We start from the raw sequence: 24,670 nt of genomic DNA, 5'->3' as shown, positions 1-24,670 counted from the left end.
GAGAAGGAACTCCTGTAATGAAAGCTAGGGGTCACTAGAAACTGACACTTCTCTCAACAAAACTTGGGGGGTCACTAGGAACTGGAACGTCTCTCAAATATGCTGTTGGGCACTAGAAATTGGAATCTGTTCTTAGGAGCACTGGCGGTCACTAGGAACTGGATCTTCTCTCAAGAACACAATGGCTCACAAAGCCTTAGATCAGGGATGGCCAAACTCCGGCCCTCCAGCTGTGGTGAAACTACAAATCCCATGAAGCATCTCTCTCCGGGAGTCATGTCTGTGGCTTGCAAAGCCTCATGGGATTCTTAGTTCCACCACAGCTGGAGGGGCGGAGTTTGGCCATCCCTGCCTTAGAGCCGTGACACCTCTCCGCATGTATACTGGGAAAGTTCTGTTTCCTAGATAACTTTGTCTACACTCAAGAGATCTTTGTTGTGTACTTTCATACACAACATTTCCCACACGCAGGACAACAATCCAGCTTCTCCCCTGTGAAAAACGTTTCCTTTACGCAGAACAGGAATATGTGCTTTACCCTGTATGAGATACCTGATGTAGAACAAGGTATGATTTCCGTCTATAACTTTTCCCACAATCGGAGCAGGAATAGGGCTTCTCTCCGGTGTGAGTTCTTTCGTGCACAACAAGGTCGGCTTTCCGTGCATAACATTTCCAGCACACGGAGCAGGAATACGGCTTCTCCCCAGTGTGAGATCTTTGATGTGTAATAAGGACTGATTTCTGTGAAAAACTTTTCCCACACTCAGAGCAGGAATATGGCCTCTCCCCGGTATGAGATCTTTGGTGTCTCGACAGATCTGATTTCCATGTAAAACATTTTCCGCACTCTAAGCAGGAATGCGGCTTCTTGCCCAAGTGCAGTTTCTGATGTTTAGAAAGATAGGTCTTAGTGTAAAGGTGACACTGAGGGTCTTTTGGACCCCCAGCATCACCTTAAAGAGGACCTGTCACCACCATCTGCTATTACATGGAGGGGCTTGCAAGCCCCCCCATCTGATAGCAGTCAAAGTAAAGTAAAAAAACAGTTTTTAAAATTAAAATGAAATAAAATAAATCTAATAATAATAAAAAAAAAACACATGTTCTTTCAGGAACACGGATGGTTGCCATGAACGGGAACTTCTCTCAGGAACACGGTGGGTCACCGTGAACGGGAACTTTTCTCAGGAACACGGAGGGTCGCCATGAACTGGAACTTCTCACAGGAGCACGGAGGGTCACCGTGAACTGGAACTTCTCTCTGGAACATTGAGGGTCACCATGAACTGGAACTTCTCTCAGGAACACTGAGGGTAACCGTGAACTGGAACTTTTCTCAGGAACACTGAGGGTAACCGTGAACTGGAACTTCTCTCAGGAACACTGAGGGTAACCGTGAACTGGAACTTCTCTCAGGAACACGGAGGGTCACTAGGACCTGAAACTTTTCTCAGGAGCACGGAGGGTCGCCATGAACTGGAACTTCTCTCAGGAACACCAGGGGTCACTAGGACCTGGAACTTCCCTCAAAAACACATTGGCGGTCTCCAGGAATTGGAACTTCTCTCAGGAACACAGGTGGTCACCAGGAAAGGAAGCTTATCTCAAGACTACTGTTGTAGATGAAGCCAAACCACTGGCTTGTGCATTGAAAATATAATCCAAATTTATTAAACATATATAAATGGCACAAGAAGAACGCACAGAACTTTGGCATATAGTTTTTGAAATTTGATCATTTATGGGGCGAGAAAACACACACACCTTTCCCATGTCCACACATTCTTCTTTAATAACTCTCTACAAGTTTGGAGGACATTAGGGGAACAAGACCATAACCACCAGGCCCGGAGCCTGACTGAAGCCCTGTTCAGAATTCCCCAACAGAACTAGGAACTCTCGGGAACACTACGGTTGGGGGGGGGTCACTAGGATCTGGACCTTCTCTGAAGAACGCTGAGGATCACGAGGAGAAGGAACTCCTGTAATGAAAGCTAGGGGTCACTAGAAACTGCCACTTCTCTCAACAAAACTTGGGGGGTCACTAGGAACTGGAACGTCTCTCAAATATGCTGTTGGACACTAGAAATTGGAATCTGTTCTTAGGAGCACTGGCGGTCACTAGGAACTGGATCTTCTCTCAAGAACACAATGGCTCACAAAGCCTTAGATCAGGGATGGCCAAACTCCGGCCCTCCAGCTGTGGTGAAACTACAAATCCCATGAAGCATCTCTCTCCGGGAGTCATGTCTGTGGCTTGCAAAGCCTCATGGGATTCTTAGTTCCACCACAGCTGGAGGGGCGGAGTTTGGCCATCCCTGCCTTAGAGCCGTGACACCTCTCCGCATGTATACTGGGAAAGTTCTGTTTCCTAGATAACTTTGTCTACACTCAAGAGATCTTTGTTGTGTACTTTCATACACAACATTTCCCACACGCAGGACAACAATCCAGCTTCTCCCCTGTGAAAAACGTTTCCTTTACGCAGAACAGGAATATGTGCTTTACCCTGTATGAGATACCTGATGTAGAACAAGGTATGATTTCCGTCTATAACTTTTCCCACAATCGGAGCAGGAATAGGGCTTCTCTCCGGTGTGAGTTCTTTCGTGCACAACAAGGTCGGCTTTCCGTGCATAACATTTCCAGCACACGGAGCAGGAATACGGCTTCTCCCCAGTGTGAGATCTTTGATGTGTAATAAGGACTGATTTCTGTGAAAAACTTTTCCCACACTCAGAGCAGGAATATGGCCTCTCCCCGGTATGAGATCTTTGGTGTCTCGACAGATCTGATTTCCATGTAAAACATTTTCCGCACTCTAAGCAGGAATGCGGCTTCTTGCCCAAGTGCAGTTTCTGATGTTTAGAAAGATAGGTCTTGTTAGCAAAATGTTTCCCACACTCAGGGCAGGAATATGGCTTCTGTACCTTGTGAGATTTGAGATGTCTGACAAGTGCTGATATATTAAAACTTTTCCCACACACAGAACAAGGATAAAGCTTCTCGCCTGAGTGAGCACTCCGATGTTCACTAAGAATTAATTCAGATCTAAAACTTTCCCCGCACTCAGGATAGGAAAATGTCTTCTCCCCCTGAATTCCGGCCCCATCCCCCACAGGACGAGGTCGCTCAGAGTCAGAGGGATTCCATGGTCTATCCACACTGTGAAGTCCACCATCCATAGCTGAGCTCATTGTCTCTTCTCCCGCACAATCTGCTGTGATGTCCTCATGTTCCATCTTACAACCTGGAGATAAAGTCAGAGGATCCTTTGAGGGTTCCTCCATGGCGTGTCCTGGAAACATAGAAACACATGACGGAGAGATATGAGAGGGTTAGATGACTTCACTCAACATTCCATCTGGATCAGGAGGTCTGAGGGAGCGGATGTTCTGAGGAGGTCCCAACCAGCCGGGACTCCTCCCCTCTTCACTCAACATTCCACCTGGATCAGGAGGTCTGAGGGAGCAGATGTTCTCTGAGGAGGTCCCAACCAGATGTATGGGTATCAGTATAAGGAGGTCACCCCTATGACTGGCTGATAACACTCAGCTCCGCCCTCCTCTGGACCTATCAGTGTCTAGGAACAGAGAAGAATATATTATGGGTCACCTGTGCTGATCTCTGTAGGCGTGTCCTCCTCCATGGACGTCCTCATCATCCCGGCCTCCTCCGTATATCGCTGATCATCCCTCACATACGTCTCTTCTACTTCACCCTCAACTTTCATCTTCATCAGATCTTCACCCTAAACCAACAGAACGGCAGAAAGTCTCATCTGTGACATAGAAGTATTTATGATGTGACATCACATAGAAGGTCTCATCTTGTAGAGTCCACACGTCATCTCCACATGTCAGAGCGTTCCATCACTTTATGTTCCCGCCCCTCAACTTCACCCACCTGATCATGGCGGGGGATGGTGAGATGTTCCTGGGTGGAGTCCCGGGAATACAGAGGATGGGGACATCTCTCTGGTGGGTTCCTCTTACTAGGTGGCTCCATCATATTCTTCTGTCCATCTGAAAACTCCTCCATCACACCATACTCCTCATCCTCCTCTTTATGTTCTTCTTTACAAACAATAATAAAATCCCCGAAGTTTTCACTCTGAATATATAATAAAACATTTTAACAAACATGCTTCTCCATAAATTACAATGACCAATAATTTTTTCCACCCACCTGATCATGGCGGGGGAGGGTGAGATCTTCCTGGGTGGAGTCCCGGGAATGCAGAGGACGGGGACATCTCTCATGGTGGGGGAGGGTGAGATCTTCCTGGGTGGAGTCCCGGGAATACAGGGGGCGGGGACATCTCTCTGGTGGGTTCCTCTTACTGGATCCATCTGTAGGAAACACACACACTGACTGAATACATTGTTTCTATGTGTGTATCAGATGATGGGGGATGTAGGCGGAGCCTCCGTACTGCTCTCTCCTCTTACCCGGTGATGTGAGGGGCGGGGCATTCTCCATCACCACGTCCTTGTAGAGATCCCGGTGTCCTTCTAGATACTCCCACTCCTCCATGGAGAGATAGACAGAGACATCCTGACACCTTATAGGAACCTGACACACACAATGATACCGTCACCACCCAGACACGCCCCTTGTCTGTTCCTGGATCATGTCCCAGAATCCCCGGCACCGCTCACCTCTCCCGTCACCACCCAGACACGCCCCTCGTCTGTTCCTGGATCATGTCCCAGAATCCCCGGCACCGCTCACCTCTCCCGTCAGCAGCTTCATCATCTTCTTGGTGACTTCTAGAATCTTCTCCATGTTGGGTCTCTCGGGTTTTAGGGAGTCACATGGGGGCACTGTGATGGTCACATGATCACCAGACTTCAGAAGAGGAAAACTCTGGATGGAGGAACCAATAGGAACATCATGTTAGAATCCCAGAATCCTCCTCACCTCTCCGGTCAGGTCATGTGACCTCCCAGAATCCTCCTCACCTCTCCGGTCAGCAGGTAGATGATCTCCAGGGTGAGGTTTAGTATCCTCTCGGTCATGTGACTCCGGTCCTCCTCCATCCCCATTGATGTGGTCATGTGATCTGTGGAGGTCTCTGTGTGGACTGATAGAGGAGAATGATGAGGATTGTACTGGGTGTATAATATTAGGATGGGGATATGAGGGGTTAATATTCTGGCTGCCCCCAGTGGGAGTTGGCACGTAGATTGGATTACTCAAAGATGTATTTATAGACCCACCTCTTCCTCACTGGAGTCCAGCTCACAGAAAGCTCCGTCTGCTGGAGCTCTGATGTCTGGTACCTCTGCTGCGTGGCCTCTGACCTCGGCCTGGAGTGTGGCTTCCTCAGGAGACACCGAGCCACCTTCTCCCGCTGTGATCACCCCGCTCTCTTCCTCCTTCTGTCACTGCCAATCCTCCTCCTGAGAACCAAGGAAGACCCGAGCGTTCCTCACATCTTCCCCTTCTGTATCTGCTTCTGTCTCCTCCCGGGGACAATCCAGAATCAATGGAGACCTCGAAGAATTCTGCCGACTCTTCAGAACCAATATACCTGGATCTGGATGGATTATCGGATGAGGAGCAGGGGAAGGTGGAAGAGAAGAACGAGGAATAGGAGAAGGGGACATCAGCAATGCTGGCTGCATACTGTCTGCTCTGTGCTGGAGGAAGTTGGAACCACAACTGCAACACACACAACCCAACCACACCACTCAATCCCTCCACTGATCGGTCCCTATGAAGGAGCTCTCCTTGTCCGCTCACCATCACCAGACACACCGACACTATGACTGACCTCCCACCCCCGCTTATAGTGAGGGGCGGGACTGTCCACCTCCATCCCTGTTATTGCCCGCTGAACGGGGCCATAGGCTGCTTGGGGCATTATGGGTGAGTTCCAAAGCTCATCAACCACAAATCCTGGAAATTGGGGTCAAATTTCAGCAGAACCCGAATCTCGTCACTAATGCAAGAGACTGCGAAGGTGAAAATGTCATTGGTGGAAAAGAGACAAATCGCCTGGAACAGAATACCTCTGCCCCTCGTCTCCCCTCAGTTGTCTCTCCTCTCCTCTGTCCCTCGTCTCCCCACCTTTGTCCCTCGTCTCTCCTCAGTTGTCCCTCGTCTCCCCACCATTGTCTCTCCTCTCTCTTCTCCTCTGTCCCTCGTCTCTTCTCTCCTCTCCTCTGTCCCTCGTCTCTCTTCTCCTCTGTCCCTCTTCTCCCCTCAGTTGTCCCTCGTCTCTCTTCTCCTCTGTCCCTCGTCTCTCCTCTCCTCTGTCCCTCGTCTCTCTTCTCCTCTGTCCCTCGTCTCTCCTCAGTTGTCCCTCGTCTCCCCTCAGTTGTCCCTCGTCTCTCCTCAGTTGTCCCTCGTCTCTCCTCTCCTCTGTCCCTCGTCTCTCCTCAGTTGTCCCTCGTCTCTCTCCTCAGTTGTCCCTCGTCTCTCCTCTCCTCTGTGCCTCGTCTCTCTTCTCCTCTGTCCCTCGTCTCTCCTCTCCTCTGTCCCTCGTCTCTCCTCAGTTGTCCCTCGTCTCTCTTCTCCTCTGTCCCTCGTCTCTCCTCATTTGTACCTCGTCTCTCTTCTCCTCTGTCCTCTCCCCTGTCCCTTGTCTCTCCTCTGTCCTTCGTCTCCTCAGTTGTCCCTCGTCTCTCTTCTCCCCTGTCCCTCTTCTCCTCGTCTCTCCTCAGTTGTCCCTCGTCTCCCCTCAGTTGTCCCTCGTCTCCCCTCAGTTGTCACTCGTCTCTCCTCAGTTGTCCCTCGTCTCTCTTCGCCTCTGTCCCTCGTCTCTCCTCAGTTGTCCCTCTTCTCTCTGTCCCTTGTCTCTCCTCAGTTGTCCCTGGTCTCCCCTCAGTTGTCCCTCGTCTCCCCTCAGTTGTCACTCGTCTCTCCTCAGTTGTCCCTCGTCTCTCTTCGCCTCTGTCCCTCGTCTCTCCTCAGTTGTCCCTCTTCTCTCTGTCCCTTGTCTCTCCTCAGTTGTCCCTGGTCTCCCCTCAGTTGTCCCTCGTCTCCCCTCAGTTGTCCCTCGTCTCTCTTCGCCTCTGTCCCTCGTCTCTCCTCTCCCCTTGTCTCTCCTCTCCCATTGTCTCCTCAGTTGTCCCTCGTCTGGTCTGATGTATGGACCTCTATACGAGAACCTTCATCTTATCTCTCAGTTATGCGTTTTGCCTTTTCAAAAAAAACAATATAAAAAGTAAATGGTAAAAAATAAAACAATTTGGGGTCTAACCAATCATTTTTGGTATATAAATTCTGATTGGTGCGCACAGCCGGGGGCGTGGTTAGGGGTGTGTCCGTCACCTGAATACATTGTGTGGAAAGTTGTCCATTTCTCTCATTTTAGAGATATGAAAATGTCTAAAATGAAGGAAATGCTCCGGCCCCGTACACAGGGAAATATTCTGACCCTGAAGACGTTCATATACGTTTCCCCGCACTATATATGTGTAGAAGAATCTTCCGGAGATAAAAGAGGTCACATTGACTACGGAGGACGAGGACGGACATGACGGGGGAGGGGTTACTGGATGTATATATAACATAATATCTTATTACCTCCTCTGCTGCCAGTCCCAGCAATGTCTCCTCTGAAATCACCTCACAGCTAAAACTTCCTATTTAGAGGTGACATCACTTCCTGTCATAGAGACTTCCTGTCTGGGTATAAGTGAAATCACCACCTGGTGGAGCTCAGAGGAACTGCAGTCCAGAGAGACATCTCGTGCTGTGTGTGTATGTTCTGTATATCCTTATAGATGGGTCATCTCCACCCCACCGAGAGGGATAGAAATATATGACTGATAGGGATCAGTGGAGGGATTTCATTTTTTTTTCTCCAGTAAACCTGATTACAGATTTAAATCATAATTGTCCTCCAATTTTCCACTTTTTGTGGAGATGCTCATGTAGCGCTCACCCCCGAAGGAGCCGCTGGATATGAACTTGGGTCCTCCGACCTGGTCAGCCAGCCACCGGCCCCTTTCTCAGCTCCAGCAACACCGACACTCCGGAACGGATCAGGATCGGGTCGTGGGGTCTTTGTAGCATTTATTGCTCAGTAGTAACCAGGAGAGAGGGTCGGGGGGTGCAGGATACCCGAATAACAATTCGGAGGACTCTGTCGTCTCCCTTAGCAACGGCTTGTATCAGTAGCACAACGGTCCTGTGAGAGCGACCAGGAATATGAAGTAGCACCAGAGGACAGCCAGGAATAGTCCGGGACTCTGAGAGAGAACCGTCACATGACTTGTAGTGCCCCAACCGGCTTCTCTTCTGTATAGTACCTGAGAGTAGGGTGAGGGATCTCTTACAGGGTCCAGGCGGCACCTCTCACCAGCTCCTCCGCAACACTCCTCCATAAGCAGATTCCACCTCCAGCCCGGCTTCCATCGGGTTCCTTTCCAGTAGTATCTAAGGTCTATGGGCCCCCAGCATCTGCCACATGCTGAGGCTCAGACCAGGCGTCCTGTAGTATCTTAGGTCTCTAGGCCCCCAACATCTGCCACATGCTGAGGCCCAGACCAGGCATCCTATAGTATCTTAGGCCCCCTACCGAAGACCTGCCTGTCCGCCCGGAAGACTCCCCAGGTCTAGTTCACCAGGAGGGAGGTGATCTAGACCAGACTTTGAATTCATTCACTTTCTCTTGATTTACCTTGGCCGTTTCCATCCTTTGGGCTATGACCTCTTAGCAAGTCTCTGCATATGGGGAGGCTGGGAACTTTATGGAGCAATCCTTGGCTTCCATGTTGGACATCCCTCTCGTGACCTTGGGGATTCCTCTCTTTCAGTCTTTGCAGTCAATGGCTCTATCTTGGCCATAGGTGCTTTTTGCTTCAGAACTTCCTCATTATCTATGCTCATCGGAGTTCTCCATTGTGAGTAAATGTTCTTCTTGTTCTTCCCAAGTCCTCCAGTCCCATCATTCTTGGCCTCCCCAGTTGCAAAAACATTCACCCCTCAGATTGGAACTCTGTTCAGGTGTTGTCTTGGGCATCTCACTGCCACCAGACTTGTCTTCCAAAGAAGCTACCGCCTCATTCCATGCTGGGCATTTGGAGTATCTCATGATGCCCTTAGGCTGACCCAACACCCCAGCCGTCTTCCAGAATTTTGTCAATGAGGTTTTCCGTGACCTCTTGGACACCTGTGTCATTGTGTACCTGGATGACATTCTCATCTTCTTCCAGGACTTGGGCACTCATCGTCAACACACGTGTACGGTTATACAGCAGCTTTGTGACAACTGGCTCTATGCCAAGGCCGGCCAAGTGCCTCTTAGGTTCCTTTCCTTGGTTACAGTGCCTCAGATCAAGGTTTGCTTTTGGATCTGGCCAAAGTTCAGGCCTCAGCCCTCTGGTCTAGGAGCAACTCAACGTTTTTGAAATTCACCAATCATTACTGCCAGTTCATCTGCAATTACTTGAAAGGGGGCCAAACATGAGACTCTGAGACCATCAAAGCTTTCCACAACCTACTGTCCACATCCATCCCCCTATGCCTGAACATTAGTCGGCCCTTTTCATTGCTGTGAGCTGCCCTCACATATCTTTCTAAAGCTCCGGGGGAGTCGAGAACCGGCCCATCATGCTGTATGGGGAAACTTGCCCATCGTGAATGAGGCCTTAGAGGGATTCCCACATCACATCATCATTTACACTGATCAAAGAGATCTTCAGTGTTCGCAATATGGCTGATGCTTGACTCTGCCGCAAGCTTGGATCCTCTTCTTTGCTAGGTTTAACTCTGACATTGCTTTTTGGCCTGGTTCCAAAAATGCTGATGCCTCCAGGTCTTTTGATGTTCACCTAAGCTTGGAACCCGTATTTCCTTCCCATCATATCCTGGCCACCACTCATCCCCAGCATTTGGGTATTTCACCCAGGAAGACCTTTGTGGGACTTAATCTCGGCTTCAAACTCCTTAGGTGGACACGACTTCCAAATGTTTGGACATCCTTGAGTGCAACGTAGCTGTGGCTTCCTTCAACGTTACTACTGGTGGTCTCCTCATAAGGACATCAAAGAGTATGCTCAAGCTTGCACTATCCGTGTCCAATCTGAACGTTCCATCTCCACCCTGGCTGGACTGCTTCTACCTCTCCACTTCCTGATGTGCCTTGGTGCTGTATTTCCATGGACTTTATCTCCGACCTTCCTCACTCACCAGGCTCCACCGTCATGGTGGAACGCTTCTCCAAAATGTTTTACCTGATTCCACTTCCCGGTCAATTGTTGGCTCCCAGTTATGTCGTGGTTTTCATCATGATAACCTTCCTTCTCCATGGTATGACCTCACACATTGTCTCTGACAGGAGACTTCAACGGGGACTTCAATTGACCGCCCATTTTTCGAGAACCTCGGCCAGCTTCAAATCGAATTACTCTTCAGCCTTTCATCCCCAGTCCAATGGGTAAGCTGAACGGGTCCATCCAAATCTTGAACTCTACCTCCATCTCAACTCATCAGGATGACTAGGTGGACTTCTGCCCTGGGAGCATAGGCTCTGTTCTCACTTGCCTCTTGGCCACTTCCTACCCAAATTCCCGATCGCTCTCATTATTTAGCACCTGCCCAGCTTCCTTTGCCTGAGCAACATTCCTGTTGTCTCCGAGCTCCGATCTGTGCATTTGTCCCTGATCTGCTACCCGTTTCCTTGGATGGACCTTCTGTGTACCAACCCCGGCTTTGTTCCATAATTTCACGTTTGCCGCCTGCCCTGACCTTTCGCCTGTCTCCTTGATCTTCTGTTCCTGCCTGAATCCTTTTGCATGGCTTGTCCCTCCAGCTCCAGCGGGTTGCAGCCCGGCACCAGCACACAGCGAATTCCATCCTCACCATTAGGTGCTCTGGAGAAGACCTGATGGGGCTTGTACTCGGCGTCTCCAATTCACACACGAGCTCACTGCCCCAGATATCTGGCCTTCACGGCTGGGGTTGGTGTTGCAGAAACTCTGCTGGACTCCACCCCCCAAGACCAGGCTGTTTGTAGTCATGTTGAACCTCTTCTTTCAAGGGACACGGTACGAAGAAGAAATGGACTTGAACTATGAACTGATCCCTGGACTAGACTACTGAACCCCCCTCCCCCAGAGCTTTAAGAGGAGGTGGGGAGTTGGCTCCTGCAAGAAGTACATGCCAATAAGTAAAAGATTGAAACAATGATACAAATCCAAGATAAGCTTTTATTAAGTGACCTACAAATCACCCCCGAAATCTCATATGTTCCACCGTCCTCCAGCAGGGCGCCCTCCGAGTCAAAGCTGCCTGATCACTACTGCCGTGACACTGTCAGTCCTGTCGTGTAGTCTGATCTCCCCTTCGCTTCATCCACAAGCTCCTCCCTCACCATGATGGGAGATCAGACTACACTGCTAGAGGGACTCGACCAGTAGTGACGCCCCCTCCCTCCCCCCAGCAGAGGAAGCCAGACACAACTTTCAAGTCTTTAGTCATCTCTGATTTCCTTATACAGGGTTTTCAAAGTGAAAACATTTTCCACACTAAGCGCAAGAATGGGAATTCTCAACCGTGTGAGACCTTCTGATGGGTGTTTAGATTGGACTTCTGTGAAAAACATTTTCCGCACTCAGGGCAGGAATACGGTTTCTCGCCTGTGTGAGACCTCTGGTGTATATCAAGATGAGACTTTTGTGAAAAGAATTTCCCGCACTCAAGGCAGTAATACGGCTTCTCACCAATGTGAGACTTCTCGTGCCTGTTCAGATGGCACTTCTTTGAAAAACATTTTCCGCACTCAGGGCAGGAATATGGTTTCTCTCCCGTGTGAGATCTCTGATGTATAACGAGGTCTGATTTCTTTGTATAACTTTTCCCACAGTCAGAGCAGGAATACAGCTTCTCACCTGTATGCAATCTTTGATGTCTGGAAAGACTGGTCTTCACTGAAAAACGTTTCCCACACTCAGGGCAGGAATATGAGCTTTCCTCCGTGTGAGATCTTTGATGTATAACAAGGTCTGATTTCTGTGTATAACCTTTTCCACACTCAAGGCAGGCGTATGGCTTTTCACCCGTGTGCAGTCTCTGATGTCTGGAAAGACTGGTCTTATCTGAAAAACATTTCCCACAGTCTGGACAGGAATATGGCTTCTCCCCGGTGTGAGATCTCCGATGTCTGACTAGTTGTGATTTATGAAGAAAACATTTTCCACACTCAGGACAGGAATGAAGCTCCTCACCCGTGTGAGATCTCTGATGTACAGAGAGACTTAATTCAGATCTAAAACCTTCCCCGCACTCAGGACAGGAAAATGTCTTCTCCCCCTGAATTCCGGCACCATCCCCCACAGGACGAGGTTGCTCAGAGTCAGAGGGATTCCATGGTCTCTCCACAATGTGACGTCCACAATCCATAGCTGAGCTCATTGTCTCTTCTCCCGCACAATCTGCTGTGATGTCCTCATCTTCCATCTTACAACCTGGAGATAAAGTCAGACGATCCTTTGAGGGTTCCTCCATGGCGTGTCCTGGAAACATAGAAACACATGATGGAGAGATATGAGAGGGTTAGATGACTTCACTCAACATTCCATCTGGATCAGGAGGTCTGAGGGAGCGGATGTTCTATGAGGAGGTCCCAACCAACTGGGACTCCTCCCCTCTTCACTCAACATTCCATCTGGATCAGGAGGTCTGAGGGAGCAGATGTTCTATGAGGAGGTCCCAACCAGCTGGGAATCCTCCCATCTTCAGTCAAAGCGCCTTTGGTCTTCCTCCCAAATCACCATCACTGGTGGAGCCAGAGGGGACTGGGAGGAGCATGCTCTACACCCAACCACAAGCCTAGGCACTCGGTCATGTGACCTCTGATAAATAAGAGCTTCAAAGTTCAGACTTGTAGACCCTTCACCACAGAACAAGTGACCATAGACCGAGGCTTCCGGTGATAGGCAACACAAGTTTTCAAACTGGAAAGATGTTTCCTCATTTAGGTTACTCCTTACTTTTCATCCCAAGACTCTTCAGAGTTCAATGTTATGACCCACCTGTGCTGATCTCTGTAGGCGTGTCCTCCTCTATGGATGTCCTCATCATCCCGGCCTCCTCCGTATATCGCTGATCATCCCTCACATACGTCTCTTCTACTTCACCCTCAACTTTCATCTTCATCAGATCTTCACCCTAAACCAACAGAACGGCAGAAAGTCTCATCTGTGACATAGAAGTATTTATGATGTGACATCACATAGAAGATCTCATCTTGTAGAGTCCACATGTCATCTCCACATGTCAGAGCGTTCCCGCCCCTCAACTCCACCCACCTGATCATGGTGGGGGATGGTGAGATCTTCCTGGGTGGAGTCCCGGGAATACAGAGGACGGGGACATCTCTCTGGTGGGTTTCTGGTATTAGCTGGCTCCATCATATAAATGTGTCCTCCTGAAATCTCCTCCATCACACCATACTTCTCATCCTCCTCTTTATGTTCTTCTTTAACAATAATATTGAAATCCCCGAAGTCTCCACTCTGAGTATATATTTTAAAAAAAAATCAATGTAATAAACATTTGTTTTTATATGTTGACCTCCCAGAATCCACCTCACCACTCCGGTCAGCAGGTAGATGATCTCCAGGGTGAGGTTTAGTATCCTCTCGGTCATGTGACTCCGGTCCTCCTCCATCCTCATGGATGTGGTCATGTGATCTCTGGAGGTCTCTCTGTAGAGGAGAATGATGAGGGCTGTACTGAGTGTATAATATCAGGATGGGGGAGGGGGGATAATATGAGGGTCTCTATGACTGAAGAACGCCCCCCCGGTGGGATTACACACAGAGGAACATTTCTTTTAACACGGAAAACAAAGACTTCTTTTTAGCAATAAACATGAACGCGGAGGCCACACCCCCATTTTATAGAAACCATCATGACTTAAAGGTCAAATCCAAAACAAGAGTATATCTGTCTGTGTACATCAGACCAAGAAGATGGACAAAAGAGGTCAGTGATGGAGCCATGATAATATAAATCTCATTACCTCCTCTGCTGCCAGTAACAGCAATGTCTCCTCTGTACTTCCTCCCACATGGAACTTCCTGTTTCTACCTGACATCACTTCCTTGTTTCCATAGAGACTTCCTGTCTGGGTATAGGTGAGATCACCACCTGGTGGAGCTCAGAGGAACTGCAGCCCAGAGAGACCTCTCGTAGTGTGAACACGGCCTTGTGTGCTGTGGGTGTATGTTCTGTATCTTATGTATAGAATGTTCACTTTGTATATAAAAGCAGCTGGCGATAAAGTTTATTTGATTGATTTCATCAATCTCTCTATATCTATCAATCTATCTATACGTGCGACTCTTTCTTATACTTCCTCTCCGCCTTTTATCGTCCTCCTGACATGAGTCGATTTTGCTCCAATTGGCACCAACAGGACGGTTTCCCGCATGTGAGCCTAACTTCCTGTTATCTTTCCAATTGTCTGACCAGCCACACGACCATCACTTCCTGTTATCTTTCCAATTGTCTGACCGGCCACACGACCATAATTTCCTGTTATCTTTCCAATTGTCTGACCAGCCACATGACCATCACTTCCTGTTATCTTTCCAATTGTCTGACCAGCCACACGACCATCACTTCCTGTTATCTTTCCAATCGTCTGACCGGCCAAATGACCATCGCTTCCTGTTACCTTTCCAATCATCTGACCAGCCAGATGTCCATCACTTCCTGTTATCTTTCCAATTGTCTGACCGGCCACATGACCATCACTTCCTGTTATCTTTCCAATTGTCTGACCAGCCACATTACCATGACTTCCTGTTATCATGTGGCCAGTTGGGAAGATAATAGGAAGTGATGGTCATGTGACTGGTCAAGTGAAGGTCCCACACGATCAGAAAGAAAACAGATGGCGGTGTTTACACGTAGGAGGCGGTCTCGTTTTTGCCGATTGAACCAATGGAGTCATCTTAGGAGGAGGGACGAATGAAGCGAGGAAATACCACCATTTAGGTCATTTTGATGAAGAAATGCGTCAGCTGGAACGCATCCGGATTTTATAAACGATGTGGACATTATAACGCTGTTATCTCCAGAGGAATGCGAGGTGAGCAATCCTTATTATTTCATATATATGTATAATAAAGGGATCGACGCAAGGCCATGTTCACACTACGAGAGGTTTCTCGGGGCTGCAGTTCCTCAGAGCTCCACAAGGTGGTGATCTCACCTAGACCCAGGCAGGAAGTCTCTATGGAAAACAGACAGGAAGTGACATCAACTATAAAAAAGGAAGTTCCGGGTGAGAGGTGAGTAGGGAGGAAGTAGAGAGGAGACATTGCTGGAACTTGTAGCAGAGGAGGTAATGAGATTTCATAGTATCGTAGCCTCCTCACTGTCCTCATTGTCCCCCTTTTCGGTCTGAGGGACACAGGAAAATAATTATTATATTTAACGGCCCAAAATGTTTATTGCGCTCTCAATTTTTCCTCAGATTTTAGATGATTTCACCTCAACGTCAAACCCAAATCCAAGCTTTCCCGGTAAAGGTGGATCCTTCATTCTCTGAAAGGAGCTCCGACGTAGGATGAAGTCTTCTTCAGAAAAAGACACGTCCGGGAGAGACCATCTCCTGATCCCATCCTCCCCCCACTGAAAACTGTGGGTCCTCCCGCTGATCTCCACCTCACTACAGGACATGGTACAAGGACACTGTGTAGGGACAGGGTACAGGACACGGTGGTGACATGGAGGTTAGCGGAGAAAACCACCGCCGGGAGCCAGGAGATGGACAGTCCAGGAACATTCGATCTCTGAAGAAGACTTCATCCGACATTTGAGCTTCATCATATGTTTAGGGGTGCCCGGTAGACAGGAGAAGAAGTTGTCTTCTCTCCAGGAGATACTTTTGAGTTTTGGCCTTTAAAAGGGAACTATGAGGGTAGTTGTCTGCAGGGAGAGGATCAGGAAGTCGTCGACTGGCTGTGCGTGTTCACTTCCCGATCAATAGAGCGGACCTGTGACAGCTTCAGTGTCACAGGTCGGCCCTAACTATGGGTATAAGTGGAAATCACTCGCCTTTAAGTCATCATGGCTTGTATATATGGGGGTGTGGCCTCTGAATTATAATTAATTGATAGAACTGATAGATTCAAAAGGTAAGAGACCCCCCCCCCGGGCCCCAAAAACATAGCAAACACTAAACTGAGTGTTCCTCTGTGTGTAATCCCACCGGAGGGGCCGTTCTTCAATGATACCCTCATATTACCCCCCCATCCTGATATACACCCAGTCCAGTCCTCATCATTCTCCTCTATCCCTCTACAGAGAGACCACCAGAGATCACATGACCACATCCATGAGGATGGAGGAGGACCGGAGTCACATGACCGAGAGGATACTGAACCTCACCCTGGAGATCATCTACCTGCTGACCGGAGAGGTTGGTGACGGTATCATTGTGTGTGTCAGGTTCCTATAAGGTGTCAGGATGTCTCTGTCTATCTCTCCATGGAGGAGTGGGAGTATCTAGAAGGACACCGGGATCTCTACAAGGACGTGGTGATGGAGAATGCCCCGCCCCTCACATCACCGGGTAAGAGGAGAGAGCAGTACGGAGGCTCCGCCTACATCCCCCATCATCTGATACACACATAGAAACAATGTATTCAGTCAGTGTGTGTGTTTCCTACAGATGGATCCAGTAAGAGGAACCCACCAGAGAGATGTCCCCGCCCCCTGTATTCCCGGGACCCCACCCAGGAAGATCTCACCATCCCCCACCATGAGAGATGTCCCCGCCCTCTGTATTCCCGGGACCCCACCCAGGAACATCTCACCATCCCCCACCATGATCAGGTCGGTGATTATCACTGATAGTTATGATTAATACAGAAAGATGTTTGTTACAATTAATATTTTATTCTAAATTTAGGGTGGAAACCTCGGAGAGAATAATATTGATTTTAAAGAAGAGTATAAAGAGGAGGACGAGGAGTACGGAGTGATGAAGGAGCTTTCTGAAGGACACAGGGACATTATGAAAGATAATATGATGGCGCCACCTAACATAAACCCACCAGAGAGATGTCCCCGCCCTCTGTATTCCCGGGATTCCACCCAGGAAGATCTCACCATCCCCCGCCATGATCAGGTAGGTGGGGCGGAGCTTCTAGAAGATGTAAGTGGCTCATAGAGACAATGTGTGGAATCGGATATCTTCTAGGAGGTCTCACATCATTAGAGCTTCTACTTTACAGATGTTCTCCATTATTTTCTTGGTTTAGGGTGAAGATCTGATGAAGATGAAAGTTGAGGGTGAAGTAGAAGAGACGTATGTGAGGGATGATCAGCGATATACGGAGGAGGCCGGGATGATGAGGACATCCATAGAGGAGGCCACGCCTACAGAGATCAGCACAGGTGACCCACAATATATTCTTCTGTTATCCAGGGGAGGGGCTGCCAGTCTATACTATTTATCAGAAGTCACATGACCCAGTGCCTAGGCTTGTGGTTGGGTGAAGTGCATGCTCCTCCCAGTCCCCATTAGCTCCGCCTCTTCTGACAAGGCTGTGTCAATGTAGAAGTGATTTGGGAGGACCAAAGGCCCTTTGACTGAAGAGGGGGAGGAGTCCCGGCTGGTTGGGACCTCCTCATAGAACATCCGCTCCCTCAGACCTCCTGATCCAGATGGAATGTTGACTGAAGAGGGGAGGAGTCCCGGCTGGTTGGGACCTCCTCATAGAACATCCGCTCCCTCAGACCTCCTGATCCAGATGGAATGTTGAGTGAAGTCATCTCACCCTCTCATATCTCTCCATCATGTGTCTCTATGTTTCCAGGACACGCCATGGAGGAACCCTCAAAGGATCGTCTGACCTTATCTCCAGGTTGTAAGATGGAAGATGAGGACATCACAGCAGATTGTGCGGGAGAAGAGACAATGAGCTCAGCTATGGATGGTGGACGTCACAGTGTGGGTAGACCATGGACTCCCTCTGACTCTGAGGAACCTCGTACTATGGGGGATGGTGCTGGCATTCAGGGGGAGGAGACATTTTTCTATCCTGAGTGCGGGGAAGGTTTTGGCTCCGAATTGAGTCTTTCTGAACATCAGAGGTCTCACGCGGGTGAGAAGCTTTTTCCGTGTTCTGAGTGCGGGAAAAGTTTTTTTCATAAATCAGAACTGGTGATACATTACAGAACTCACACGGGGGAGAGGCCATTTTCTTGCCCTGAGTGCGGGAAAAAATTTTCACAGAAATCCGAACTTGTTATACATCTAAGATCTCACACGGGCGAGAGGCCGTATTCCTGCCCCGAATGCGGAAAATGTTTTTCAGGTAAGACCACTCTTTCCAGACATCAGAGACTGCACGTGGGTGAGAAGCCATTTTCCTGCAACGAGTGCGGAAAATGTTACACACGGAAATCAGAACTTATCATACATCAGAGATCTCACACGGGGGAGAAGCCTTATTCCTGCCCGGAGTGCGGCAAAAGTTTTTCACAGAAGTCCAATCTTAACACCCATCAGAAGTCTCACACGGGGGAGAAGCCGTATACCTGTTCGGAGTGCGGAAAATGTTTCTCCCGGAAGTCCAATCTTACCGAACATCAGATATACCACACGCGGGAGAAGCTGTTTTCCTGCCCCGAGTGCGGGAAATCTTATACACGGAAATCAAAACTTGTCAAGCATCTAAAATCTCACACAGGGGCGAGGCTGTCTTCCTGCCCTGAGTGCGGGAAATGTTTTCCACAGAAGTCTTGTCAAACAATAGGGTGCCGACAAAGCCACCCATTGCTTGAACATTGACCAGTTCGTCAGCAACCCCTCGAATCCGGGGGCCCTGTGTGGCCAGCTGAAGATATTTCTTTACTTGATTTCGATCATCTCTAACTACAATCGTTCTTCTTCAACTTCCATACACATGCTCCGAGGTTGGACTCTTCTGAAACCTAATGGAGGTCACATTTCCTCTCTGTATTCTTTGTTATTATAATTGTATCTTCTTCATTGTGTTTTATGTCTATTTTGTAGCCCTGATGAAGTGGGGGGGGGGGGGCTTGTCACTAAAACGTGTCGGCTGGTTTTTGGTTGATGGAATTAAAAGGAACCTTACCATGGGTGAAACGTGTTGGAGGTTTTGCCTTAGACATCTGACTGATGAATTAAAGATTGGACGCCGATGAGATATGATCAGAATTAACCAGAATGCACATTGAGCATTCAGGCAGACCTCAGCCGCGGCTGTCTACTCGCTGCAATAAGCAATACTGGGCTAACTGAAGCAACGTCTCAGTCCAGGATGTCCCCCAGTTCCCTACGCTACTGGCCAGTAGTGGTACTTGTGGCCTAGCCGGCGTTGGGGCCCAAACTCTGTTGCAAGCACCAGTTGAATTCAGCAATAACGGGTGGTCATCGGCCTCTCACCACTCCTGCAGAATGCAGGCTTGAGTGACGGCTCCCTCGCTGGCCAGCGAGAAGGACGTCTCCCTCTCAAGCCGGCTGCTCCTTGGACTTATGTTGAGGCTCGGATGCTCTGATACAAAGGTAGCAGGTCCCTCTCTAACAGCAGAATCCAACCGTTCTAAAGGACGCAGCTGTGTCGGCCTCTGATGCAGCAGATAAATCTCTGACATTAGCGGTGGCGACGTTAGGGGATCAGAAGTATAAAGACATCCCTGTGATCGCTCTCTCTCTCTGGCAGCAGTGATGTCTGTGGCTCTTCTCACAGCAATCACACGTGCCCTGCAGTCTGGAGAGTCCTAGCAGATCTGCCCGCGCTTCAGAGGAGGGCTGAGTCACACAATTATCTCTGTCACCCGGGAACTGTAGTTTTTTCTGCATACACCAACATTGTCTCTCCCTGTCTCAGAAATACAATTCCAATGAGTCTCTGCTGCAGTGATCTCAGACAATGGCAACCAATCAAGTCTCTTCACAGCTTTAACTCTTATCTGCCAGCAAAAGTCCAGACTAGGGTCATTAACCCCTTGCAGGGAGAAGTGCTCCCGCAATACAGCAACTGTGCAGGGGCTACAAGTGTGTGGTGTCATCAAGCCAAGACCAATAGAGTTCTCTAAGGCCCTCAAGAAGAAGGTGTTCCAGAAAGGGATTGAAAAAGATCAGCCAAATTATATCGAATGAATCATTTCGCTGCAGGAAAAATAATCTACAGGTGACATGGGCTTCAGAATGCAGATTTGTCCGGGACCGGCCGCTACACAAGTTCATCCCGAACGCTGACCATCTGATGCAAAAAAAAGTTGGGGAAACTCAAAGTTTGCACCTGCAATCAGAGAGAGACCGCACCTATGCTGATTGGATAGTCTGTGCTCCTCTGGCTTCCCCTAATCTCAGTGTTATCTGCCTGCTGCTGGGTGTGACCTTGCCACAGAGCAGAACATCCAGTAATGAATAGGTGTGTCCCCCTAGCCAATCACAAGGAGGATCATGGCCAGTGGTGCATGCTGGAGGACATCAATATTCGGGGTGGACCATTTGAGAGGCTTCCCCCAGGCCTGCAGTAAGTCCGGTATGGACCCAGTTGTGTCCGAGTTGGTTCCTGGGATGGAGAACCAGGGAGGAACTTCATCTGCTGGAGAAGCCAGGATGGGCTTGGACCTCAGAGAGAAGTCTGGTGTCTCCCCCCGTGGAATTCTGTGCTGTGTCCACTGACCAGCTCAGGTTCTTCAATACACAATGTTAACTGCAATCAGTTTAAAGGTCCTCTGCACTCTAAAGCTGGGACGTGGTGGGTGAGTCTGGAGTTCTGTGCTGTCCTCGATGTCTGTAGCCCTTTATCTTCTCTCCCATTGAGTTGATTATGGAAGAAAATCTTTAAAAACCTAAGAACTAATCTCTGAGTTGAAATGCCAGGCCACCCTGCCACTGACGCCTCTAAAGGGTCAGGGGGGTGCTTCATAGCCAAAGACCAGGCCTTCTGGAACAATACGCTGTGGACTAATGAGTTGTTCAGGTATAGTGACAGTAGAGGCTCTCTGGTGGTCTTCCATCATGTAGGTGAGCCCCTATACTGAGGCTCATTGGTGGTCTTCCATCATGTAGGTGAGCCCCTATACTGAGGCTCTATGGTGGTCTTCCATCATGTAGGTGAGCCCCTATACTGGGGCTCTTTGGTCGTCTTCCATCATGTAGGAGACCCCCTATACTGAGGCTCTATGGTGGTCTTCCATCATGTAGGTGAGCCCCTATACTGAGGCTCTTTGGTGGTCTTCCATCATGTAGGTGAGCCCCTAGACTGGGGCTCTTTTGTGGTCTTCGATCATGTAGGTGGGCCCCTATACTGAGGCCTTTTTGGTGGTGTTCCATCATGTATGTGAGCCCCTATACTGAGGCTCTTTGGTGGTCTTCCATCATGTAGGTGGGCCCCTAGACTGAGGCTCTTTTGTGGTCTTCCATCATGTAGGTGAGCCCCTAGACTGAGGCTCTTTGGTGGTCTTCCATCATGCAGGTTAGCCCCTATACTGAGGCTCTTTGGTGGTCTTCCATCATGTAGGCGGGCACCTATGCTGAGACTCTTTGGTGGTCTTCCATCATGCAGGTGAGCCCTGATACTACAGCTCATTGGTGGCCTTCCATCATGTAGGTGAGCCCCTAGACTGAGGCTCTTTGGTGGTCTTCTATCATGTAGGTGAGGCCCTATACCAGGGGTAGCCAAACTCCGGCCCTCCAGCTGTGGTGGAACTACAAGTCCCATGAGGCATTGCAAGATTCTCACAGCCACAGACATGACTTGCGGAGAGAGATGCATCATGGGATTTGCAGTTTCACCACAGCTGGAGGGCCAGAGTTTGGCTACCACTGCCCTATACTGGGGTTCTTTGGTGGTCTTCCATCATGTAGGTGAGCCCCAATACTGAGGCTCTTTGGTGGTCTTCCATCATGTAGGTGAGCCCCTATACTGAGGCTCTATGGTGGTCTTCCATCATGTAGGTGAGCCCCTATACTGGGGCTCTTTGGTCCTCTTCCATCATGTAGGAGACCCCCTATACTGAGGCTCTTTGGTGGTCTTCCATCATGTAGGTGGGCCCCTATACTGAGGCTCTTTGGTGGTCTTCCATCATGTAGGCGGGCACCTATGCTGAGACTCTTTGGTGGTCTTCCATCATGCAGGTGAGCCCTGATACTACAGCTCATTGGTGGCCTTCCATCATGCAGGTGAGCCCCTAGACTGAGGCTCTTTGGTGGTCTTCCATCTGCTGCACCACATCTTAAGGCCCAACTGTCTGAGCTACTCAGATACTAGGGTTGCAGCTCTCAGGATGAGACCTTCTCGGCACTGTCCCAGAATAAAACATCAGGTCAGTGTGAGTACCCATAGCTGGAACCGCTGCTGCCGTCACTGGGCTCCCAGAAGATCAATCTCCACATACTTAACCTGCACCCTGGATTCTGACTACCCTGTGCTGCCATACCAAGGTCCTCTGTTGTAATGCCCCCCTTGTATGTGCCAGACCTATTCTACCACATCCTGGTCATCAGGAACCATTTGCACCCTTCACCCTCTCCTGGGGTTCTTTGTATCTATATACTGGATTTAGGGTATGCTAAACGAGGATAAGTGCTCGTCCCAGCAGTACAGCGATATGGGGCCCCAATCTGCCTGGCTGTAGTAGAGGTGGACTGCCAGCTTCTGGGTACATCTGATGAGGACAGTGAGGACCACATCACCCATTCCACCACTGCCTGAGACTTCTATGGATGAATGAGGACATCACGGGGCTTACAAAGCCACATGGGAAGGTTTTCATCCAGGTAGAAGGTTCTTCCTGGCACCACGAATTATGACCGTGAGATCAAAGTATAGAGGGGAGTCCATATCACATTATATTGTATAATTCACGGATCAGTATGTGGCGCTCACCCCGGAAGGAGCCGCTGGATATGAACTTGGGTTCTCCTACCTGGTCAGCCAGCCACCGGCCCCCTGTCTCAGCTCCAGAAACACCGACACTCCGGAACGGATCAGGATCGGGTCGGGGGGTCTTTGTAGTATTTATTGCTGAGTAGTAACCAGGAGAGAGGGTCGGGGGGTGCAGGATACCCGAGTAACAATTCGGAGGACTCTGTCGTCTCCCTTAGCAACGGCTTGTATCAGAAGCACAACGGTCCTGTGAGAGCGACCAGCAATATGAAGTAGCACCAGAGGACAGCCAGGAATAGTCCAGGACTCTGAGAGAGAACCGTCACATGACTTGTAGTGCACCAACCGGCTTCTCTTCTGTATAGTACCTGAGAGTAGGGTGAGGGATCTCTTACAGGGTTCCAGACGGGACCTCTCACCAGCTCCTCTGCGACACTCTTCCATAAGCAGATTCCACCTCCAGCCCGGCTTCCATCAGGTTCCTTTCCAGTAGTATCTTAGGTCTCTAGGCCCCCCAGCATCTGCCACATGCTGAGGCCCAGACCAGGAGTCCAGTAGTGTCTTAGGTCTCTAGGCCCCCAGTATTTGCCACATGCTGAGGCCCAGACCAGGCATCCTGTAGTATCTTAGGTCTCTAGGCCCCCAGCATCTGCCACATGCTGAGGCCTAGACCAGGAGTCCAGTAGTATCTTAGGCCTCTAGGCCCCCAGTATCTGCCACATGCTGAGGCTCAGACAAGGAGTCCAGTAGTATCTTAGGCCTCTAGGCCCCCAGTATCTGCCACATGCTGAGGCTCAGACAAGGAGTCCAGTAGTATCTTAGGCCTCTAGGCCCCCAGTATTTGCCACATGCTGAGGCCCAGACCAAGAGTCCAGTAGTATCTTAGGCTTCTAGGCCCCCAGTATCTGCCACATGGTGAGGCCCAGACCAGGCGTCCAGTAGTATCTTAGGCCTCTAGGCCCCCAGTATTTGCCACATGCTGAGGCCCAGACCAGGCATCTGTATCACGCAGACTTCCTCCCAGGGAGGGCCCCAGGGGAGAGAGAGAGTTCTGGAAAGTGTCCCAAAACCTTTATCACCTTCCTCCAGCCACACCTCTGAGTCATCCTGCTCAGGGATTGGTCAGAGTCAGATGCATAGTCACAGTCTGAGGATGGATCCTCCCTCACTGTATGCTGAGGCCCCAACCCAGCAACAGGGGGAAGCAATCAATCCCCCAGACTCAGGGAATCCAGCAGAACTCAGAGCAATCAGCATCCAGATTGACTGCAGTCCCAATATAGAACTAGATTAAGTAGCGACGTAGCAGAGGGCACTACAAGTAGAACGGAAGAGACAGATTGTCCACCATTAGAATTTCAATAGACAGCTTTGGCCTGGGAGAGAAAAGGAACCATGAAGGAGCCCCGGGCAGGTCCTTCAGGTTCTTAGCGAGTCACTGTGGGAGGGCCGTCCTTGCCCATGGCTAAACCTATCATCAGATTTGCTGCAAAATCCCTCCACTGATCCCTATCAGTCATACATTTCTATCCCTCTCGGTGGGAGTGGAGATGACCCGTCTATACAGAACACACAGCACAAGGCCGTGTTCACACTACGAGAGGTTTCTCGGGGCTGCAGTTCCTCTGAGCTCCACCAGATGGTGATCTCACCTATACCCAGACAGGAAGTCTCTATGGCAGGAAGTGTCACCTATAAAACAGGAAGTTCCAGGTGAGAGGTGATTTTGGAAGAAGTAGAGAGGAGACATTGCTGGAACTGGCAGCAGAGGAGGTAATAAGATATTATTTTATATTTAGACAAAGTAACCCCTCCCCCCCCCC

General features: G+C 49.5%; 1 protein-coding gene across 1 annotated transcript in view; it reads left to right on the top strand.

Moving 5' to 3' along the window:
* LOC108803340 (zinc finger protein 585A-like) overlaps nucleotides 1-24,670 on the top strand; it is a gene marked incomplete at both ends in the record, with an annotated part of 40,319 nt that overhangs the window by 11,530 nt on the left and 4,119 nt on the right. Inside the window, 7 exons of the mRNA XM_018575187.1 lie at nucleotides 5,220-5,454; nucleotides 7,882-7,943; nucleotides 9,093-9,299; nucleotides 9,911-10,048; nucleotides 10,298-10,396; nucleotides 16,886-17,008; nucleotides 17,870-18,738. Of these exons, the coding sequence (XP_018430689.1) occupies nucleotides 5,220-5,454; nucleotides 7,882-7,943; nucleotides 9,093-9,299; nucleotides 9,911-10,048; nucleotides 10,298-10,396; nucleotides 16,886-17,008; nucleotides 17,870-18,738 (1,733 nt within the window). The remainder of the gene's footprint in view (nucleotides 1-5,219; nucleotides 5,455-7,881; nucleotides 7,944-9,092; nucleotides 9,300-9,910; nucleotides 10,049-10,297; nucleotides 10,397-16,885; nucleotides 17,009-17,869; nucleotides 18,739-24,670) is intronic.

Source organism: Nanorana parkeri, unplaced genomic scaffold (assembly GCF_000935625.1).
Source record: "Nanorana parkeri isolate BGI_ZX_2015 unplaced genomic scaffold, ASM93562v1 scaffold3617, whole genome shotgun sequence".
In the NCBI taxonomy this organism is placed as follows: domain Eukaryota; kingdom Metazoa; phylum Chordata; class Amphibia; order Anura; family Dicroglossidae; genus Nanorana; species Nanorana parkeri.
The sequence above is the reverse complement of the archived record's forward strand: the minus strand, read 5'-3'. Positions and strand labels throughout refer to the sequence as shown.